The following is a 7,991-nucleotide window of genomic DNA, read 5'->3' as shown; positions in this document are numbered from 1 at the left end:
CTCTTGAGAGTGGCTTCCATATGTCTCTGTGTCTTCCAGTCATCATCATCATTCTTCAATTCATTCCGCTGCGTTGCCAAGCACAACTTTCATTGATGCGTGCTTCTACTGTCCAATCTGAGAACAAGATCTAGTTGATTCCATCCTCCACCAGAATTAGCTGGATTGTTCTTCCATCAAGTTGGATTATCAATAGTCGCAACAGCGTGCCCAATTGATTAGTTTAGTTGGGGCATGCTAAAAGCAATCATCTAAACTGAAGGGAGTTACTTCTACTTTCAATTATCTTTATTATGATAGAACTGCTCTAATTATGGTTTGTAGCTGCTTGCAATGTGTGTTCTGCTGAATCTAGAATAATTATCTGTGTAGAATTACTTTGATTGGAGCATTTGTGACTGTTTAAGAAGTTGTTGCATTCATATCTTTTTGGTTATACATTGCTTGTTCAATTTACTGAAATAATAACTATTTTGAATGAAGTAATTTCATATTTCAGTTTTGTTCGTAGTGATTGATTGCATACCTTTGCATGCTACTTAATTAGTTGTACATGAACTGTTTTGTACACAAACTTATCTGTTTGAATGGTTGCATAATTGGTTCTACGTGTTAACATTATACTGAAACTGTAGCACTAGGTTTTTGTCAACATTAAGAGTCATATTGCATCTCATTGTGCATATTATAAGTTTAACTTCCTTTAGGTTCATTACTTGTTCTGTAGTGAAAGCATTGTTGGTTGTCTATTAAATTTTGTGTGAATTCTTTGTGCAGCAGATTTCAATTTGGAAGCAAGGGAAAGTAATTCAGCTGCATCAAGTGTTGAACCCGAGAGAAAAGGGAGGATTCTTTATTTTGTATATTGTTTTTCCCCTGCAATTCGTCTCACTGAACACTGATCCAAGTTATCAAATCTATTTGTAGGAGTGAACCAGGTTAGTGAGTTGTAGCTGAATCTCACTGGAAAGCTTGGACAGTTTGTGCAGCTAAGAGACAGGGAAGTTCTTACTGCTCTAATTTTTCTTTTTGTGAAATCTGTTTGGCTCTAAGGGTGTAAGTGACAGCAGTCTTGTTCATTTTTGTGAAGAAGGAGGTGCTCTCGAAGGAGATAAACACGAGAGCGACGGGTTCTCTCGATTGTTGGGGAGAGAGAGAAATGTTGAAGTGCTTTGGAGCCTTCGAGAACTAGGCTCGCATGGCAACAGCGTGGCGGATGACGAATGGTTGAGAAGTGGTTACGTGGAAGAGTGAGAAAAATATGATGATGGAAAATGAAAGAATGGTAAGTAAAAAATGGAAAGTGGCTAGGAGAATCCCTTGGATTCTCTAGCCTTGAACTTCAAAAGGTGAATTGGTTCTGTAGTAATTCTCAACAAAATGCTCAATTCATTTATCTCAAAGTTGATTACAATAGGTGTTAGCATGTCTATATATAGGACATGCCTAACACATTTTACAAAAAAAATAAAAGAAATGCTAAACTAAGATAATTGGGCTTGGGCCTCACGTATCATCTCGTTCCTCTTGGAAAGGATTTGTCCTCAAATCTGATAGTTCGCCCGAGGACTTATTTTTGTAAGCTCCAAACAAGTTCCTCCTGGGTTAAAGATTAATCTGCAATAAGCATCAAACATATCTCTAATTAGTTTTATTTGACCCAATAAGATAGATAGAAGAATATGTCTAGAAGAAGGTTTCCTAAATTTGAAAATTTTAAGTTTATGATTATAAAGAAACCTTACTTCATTTGAAAATTTATTTCTATCTTCAGTTAGTGATAACCAAAAAGGTAACTCTAACTCAAGTACTTGATTGCCACGTGTTAAAAATTGCAACTTGTGAAAAGATGTAATGGCAATTTCTTGGGAGGAAAAGGCAAATTTAGAACATTCAATAAGAAATGGAGAAAAGTGAAAGGATAGAAAACCTCTCCTTAAAAGTTTGGGTTCTATTGTGAGAGTTGAAGATGTTTCCCTCCATTGTTCTTTCTTCTTTTCTTCCATGTCTTTCTTTTCAAGTTCTTCCTTCTCATCCTCTTCCTTTCTTTCTTTCTCTCTTATTTTCTCTTCTTCTCTTCTTTTCTTCTTTGTGCTTTTCTCTCTCTTTCTTCCTCTTCTCTTCTCTCTCTTTCTTTCTCTTCTCTTCTCACTTGTTCTCTTCTCTCTCTTTCTTCCTCTTCTCTTCTCTCCTCTTTCTCTCTTGTCTTTCTATTCTTTCTTGTAGCTGCCTACGTTCTCTCTCAGTGCTTTTTTTACTTCCCTCATTCAAGAATGTCATAAGTTTGTCTCTAAACTCTCTTTCCCGACAAGAAAATCCACTTAAACTGTTAATGAATGATCTACCCTCTTGAATGATTTCTCTTAAAAGCTTTTGATTTATCTGATTCTTTTGTTTCTTTTGTATGACTCTAAGTTCATTTTGGATGATTGAGGCTTGCACCTCCCTATTAAGCTTATCTTGAGCCAGACTCTCTTCCAAATTCCCAATCTGTTTCATTATCGTCCTAAGAGCATTTTTCTTCCCAAATTCACTAATCCTATAACTTGACATCCTTGTTCTTAAAATTTCTTCTAATATAAAGAGTTTAAAGGTTTCACACTTGACAAATCCCAGGTAAGAGAGGTGAACCACAAGGGTTGCTTAAATACCAAGTCTTGCCTTAGCCAGATTTATCTTATGCAACTCACTAAATACCCTTTAAAGTAAAATTACTTCTAAAGACAAAGTACATATGACACACAAACAAAGACATTCGGACGCTAAACGAACTCTAATAAACCCTACGTCCCTAGGTGACATACAAAATATCAAAGACAAGCAATATTTAAATCTACTCCTATGGTGAGGCTTGTAGCTTTGGCTAACAAGACACACTCACCAGTCTAAGCTATGTCAAATTTAAAGAAAGCAATCAAAGTTGCCAAGAGTTGGAAAGAGCATCAATGACTCTTCCAATCTACTTGGACTCTTCTATTGATCAAACTACATTCATATTTAATTTTCTGTTTTTGCATCAAAAATCAATGATCTCGTTTTCTTGAAGTCTTTAATTAATCGAGTTATCACACGACTGTCTGGTGCCGAGAGTGTTCTGGAATACGATAATTGATCTTACAATTTTATATTACTTGCGTGATTCAGTATACTTATCGATCCGTCCAACAATAGCTTATACCTCAAACTATAAATAGGGATTGTCTTGTTTGTAAAGACAAATTTGAATTAATAAAAAACTAAAATTTTCTCTCATATCTTTAGTTCTTCTTCGGAAATTCGATTGTTATATTTGAATTTCACTATTCAAAGTAGCGTATTTTCCTCACTTATATTAGAACTTCTCCAAGTGGGTTAGACTTTTTCTATTTCTGCATTTCCATCGCTTCAATGTTCTCCATTTCAACACCTTTCATTTGACTTAACTACTAGGATTTATCCCTTTTTCTGACTAAACAAACACTAATGTCCCTAATCCAAAATGAGAAGTTCATCACAAATATATAAGACACACTCAATCGAATGTTTTTTTTTTTTTTTTTTTACAAAAACTACCACTTAATCCACTTATCCTATGGATATTTTAAAATAAAATTCAAAATTTTTTATATTATTAATTAAGATTATATATATATATATATATATATATATATATATATATAATTTTTACTTAATATAATTACGTATCTTTATATGTACGAATAAAGTTAGCACTTTTTAAAAGGTTTTTAATGCATATATATCTATAATGAGTGGGAAAACAAGAAACTAGTATTCTTATGTTAAACCTTTAAAACTGTTATTTCACCAAAAGTTTTGCTTTGTATGGAGGAATCGAGGTTAGCTTAAAATGGTAGACATCGAGTAAGGATTGTACCAAGTACACATTCTTAAACCTCTTTTTTCTTGTAATATTAAGATCTTTGAGTGCAAGTTTGATTGCAATTATTCTTAAAGAAATAATTAGTTAATTTTAAAAATCTAAAATATTAATAGAAATAAACAATCATTCCTTTAAAATAAACTGAAAAATTGCTTTTGATGGACCTGGGAAAAATGTTGGAATCGTGGGCACTGGTTTTCAGAACCAAAGCCCTCTGATTCAAATGTGATTTGAGAATGAATCTTCTCGTATACTAGACAAGTTCATTTCTTGTTCTGCACTGATTTCTTTCCCAAAAGTCATAAATCATCCCCCAAGAAGTTATATCAGTTCAAAGTATATGCAACATAATAATTAAATTGTAAATTATCCTATTCTCAAATATTTCTAAATATCAGTCAGCCACTGAATTCTAAGTATTAGTTTGGTTAAGCACATCAACATATACTAGGTGAATGTTGACATTCACAGGAAAACACAACCATGATTAATGTCATAAGTAAGGATGGAATGGTCAACACGAAGGCATCAGACTGCTGCCCCATCCACAGAACTTGTTACTCTTTTTTTTCTGCCACGCTTTCCTATTTTACCTTTTTGTGGCTTCCGAGGCAAAATCTTGAGGCGGTAACTAACAAGTGAAGGTCCAAATATGCTATATTTTCCAGCACTACTAAAAGCAGCTTCCGCATCAGAACGTTTTAGGAAAACCACTCTGACACTGTTAGTTCTCTCTAGTAGTTCAGTCTTTGATTGAATCAGTGGCCCAAAGCGGCTAAAAATCTCGTTAAGATCTGTTGTTGAAGGTACAGAATCCAAGTTTGAAAATTTCAGAGTTAGAGCGGTGGGGGAAAAGCCCGGGGTAGAACTCTCGTCCCAATGTTCTGCAGGCTTAGAAGATTCTGATCCAAAATGTCTATCAGAATCTTGCTGGTTAATACTCAAATCTGTGGTAATTTCAGCAGATGGTGGCAACTTCAAACAGATAGGGTTAGCCTCACTTAGAGTCTCAGGCAGAAAAATGGCTCTCTCATTCTGATATTTTGTCAACGATTGCTTTTCAGGAATACTTTCAATTATTCTATCAGTCCAATAAGAATCAATGCAAGGCTCAGATGTCACAGTAGCAAATGCTCCCAAGGAGGTTGCTCCAGTATCATCACCGAGCATTTGTTCACACGACAATTTTCGTTCCAGGGAAGCAGAATATTCAAGGCTAATGGAATTTCTAAATTCTGCAAAAAAATGCACTAGGCGACTGGAGAAACTTTGTCCAGTTGGATTCTTGGCGGCCAAGAAGAGTTGGGACGTCATCCCACTTACAGATGCATTCTGTAATTGGTTGAACTTTCTATTTTGGGAATTATGGAAATAATCTTCCGAAGCATTGTAAGCTGCTTTCCTTTTCCTACCCCGACGCCGCAGAACTGACTTAGTTTTCTGTTCTGATGTGTGTTCAACATTTGAAATACATAAGATCCCTTCAGACATCAAATCTGACATAAGTTTATGTTTCTTACCACGGCGCTTGCTATCCCCCGGGATGTGCTTGGACTCCTCTAGTGAAAGGCCAACATGGGTTTGATAATCGCATCGCTCTTTCCCCCTGATTAGTAGAGTTTCCATATCATTATCGAATAACCCTCCAATTACTGTGAACTCAGGCAGTTGAGAATAACCCTTCGAGCGATAAAAGGCCAACAATTGGGCATGTGCAACTACAAAATCCAGTCTATCAGATCCAACAAGTGGCGACTGGGCTAATAATTTGACATAATTGACAAGTTTTGTGGGTTCTAAAGACATTGAATTTATAACTCTGTCCCCTCCTTTTCTTCTGCTGAATTGATTATTGATTCCAGCATTAATAACTACTTGAGTTTTAAGCTTGAAAAACACACCATCAGGTATGCAAGGGCAGGACAAGCCAAACTCAACCCGTCTTGAGACCTCATCTAAGGCACAATTAACAGCATGGTGGAAATTTTCCAAATTGGTCTGCTTCTCCATTTGTGAAAAATGTGCCTGAAACGGTTTAATCATTGACACATCATTCCAAGCAAATGTTTGATCCCCAAAATACGCTACAAGGTAACAGTCTTTCTTGAGGTGCCTCTTTGCCTTCTCTGATGCAGCTGAGGCATCAAAGATCTGACCTGGCCACCAAGGATGGCCAGTGACCTTTCCCCACACTAAATCCGATAGACACAAATTCAAATCTGAAAATGTCGATCCCTGATATATGTCAACATCCTGCATGTTTCTTGAAGTATTAAGATCTACAACAAGATTAACACCAAGACACTCCTGATTATTGTCAAACACCTGTCCTTCAACAAAATCTGCCACTGTGGTTTGATTCTGCATCACATCTACTTGTGCATCTACATGAAAAGCTGGTTGTTTCAACTCACAAGCAGGTTCTAGCTCAAGGCAATTCCTTAACAAACCTTTCACATGCAAAGATTCTCTGGCATTGACATTCACAACTTCTGTACATGGAATGCTGTCCTGTATTGCAGCTTCTGCAGTTGGCAAATCTTTGAGGCCGTCTTTAGCAACCAAACTATCATCTGCAATCCTCACACTGTCATCCTCCACAACTGCGCTTAAATTCACCACTGCAGCATTCTTTACCTCCTTGGCCACACCATTATCACATCCTTCAGCCACATTACCCATAGCATTCTCATACTCCTGCCCTGCATCATTAACACATCCTCCAGTCATATTACTCCTTGTTGCCTTGGTGCTAAGCAAACATTTTTCAGCAATATCCATAGTATCCTCACACTCCTCAGTCACATCAGTACCACCTCCTTGAGCCACACGCAAACCATTTTCAGTAACATCCATAGCATCCTCACACTCCTCATCCAGACCATTGTCGCCTCCTTGAGCCACATGCAAGCAACTTTCAGTAATCTCCATAGCATCCTCACACTCGTCAACTGCATCATTATCACCTCCTTGAGCCACAAGCAAACCATTTTGAGTAATACCCATAACATCCTCACACTCCTCAGCCGCATCGTTATCAGTTCCTTGAGCCATGATATTTCCTGAAACCTCAGTGCTCAGTGAACCATTTTCAGTAACATCCACGGCATTTTTGGGTTCTAACTTTCTCTGTAAACCAACATCAGATTCAATAACCAAACCTCCACCGCTTTCTGAACCCCCATTAGCACACAAAACTCCATCTGAACATTTAGTCGGAATCTTCTCATCTTCATTCTTCTCCATCCCACAATAAACCCCCTTTTCTTCACACCCTCCATCAACAATCTCTACTCCTTCCTCCAAACGAACTCCTACACCCACCGATTCAAGTTCTTCACCAAAACCCACTTTTCCACTGTCATTAATCATCACATCATACTCATGGTTCATATCACAAAGCGACGCTACAGAACCATTGGCTCCTTCTCTATCATCTCCATGGTGAAAAACCTTATGATCACGATCCACAACATCACTTCCGCTAACAGGATCATCACTTAGGGTTCTAGAACAAAAGATGCCGGTACTAACATGGCTGGATTCTGACGATTTCACAACATCATTTTCCCGATCAAACAAACCAGCATCAGAGTTTAAATCAATTTGGCCGGTATTTCCAGACATTATTATAACCTAAAACATAAAACAACACATCCATTGACATTTGCACCAGTAATTTCATAGCAATGTGAACATTAAACAATAAACAACAGAGTTCAAACCTTTTATTGTTCTTGATTCTTATTTCTTCAGCAGAGTTGTTGTTTGTTGTGAGAGTGGAGAGCCTTCGGAATACAAAGGAGTGTCCTTAAATTGAGAGTGAAAAATGTGAATGGTTTGAGAGATTTGAAGAGAGAGAAAAAATATTAGAGCATTGAGAATACTTTTTGTGTGTAGTACCACTGGAAAATGCAGTCCTGACTTGACACCTTCATCTTCTTGTTACTTGTTATGAAGTTTGAATTCTACCTTTCTTTTTTAAAACAAAAATCATTTTCATTAACGATATTATATTAAAAAGTTTCTGTAAAATATAGTGAATAATTTTTTTATTGTTTTTTTATTTTCCCTATTGTGTATATACTTATAAAAGAAAATAAAAATTTGT

At 36.6% G+C, this 7,991-nt stretch overlaps 1 protein-coding gene across 2 annotated transcripts; it reads right to left on the bottom strand.

Moving 5' to 3' along the window:
• Nucleotides 1-4,095: 4,095 nt before the first annotated feature.
• On the bottom strand, nucleotides 4,096-7,807 carry LOC106754400. 2 transcript variants are annotated; one of them, XM_022777953.1, is made up of 3 exons: nucleotides 7,768-7,798; nucleotides 7,606-7,690; nucleotides 4,096-7,516 (listed from the first exon to the last, which is right to left on the bottom strand). In XM_022777953.1, the coding sequence occupies exon 3, from the start codon at nucleotides 7,505-7,507 to the stop codon at nucleotides 4,409-4,411; it is 3,099 nt and encodes a 1,032-aa protein (XP_022633674.1). In that variant the 5' UTR covers nucleotides 7,508-7,516; nucleotides 7,606-7,690; nucleotides 7,768-7,798; the 3' UTR covers nucleotides 4,096-4,408. The 2 variants fall into 2 exon arrangements, with proteins under 2 accessions (XP_022633674.1, XP_014491896.1); XM_014636410.2 differs by having other exon boundaries at nucleotides 7,606-7,807.
• Nucleotides 7,808-7,991: the final 184 nt, after the last annotated feature.

Source organism: Vigna radiata, unplaced genomic scaffold (assembly GCF_000741045.1).
Source record: "Vigna radiata var. radiata cultivar VC1973A unplaced genomic scaffold, Vradiata_ver6 scaffold_108, whole genome shotgun sequence".
Classification (NCBI taxonomy): Eukaryota; Viridiplantae; Streptophyta; class Magnoliopsida; order Fabales; family Fabaceae; genus Vigna; species Vigna radiata.
Note: the sequence above shows the minus strand (reverse complement) of the source record. Positions and strands in the feature narration are given on the sequence as shown.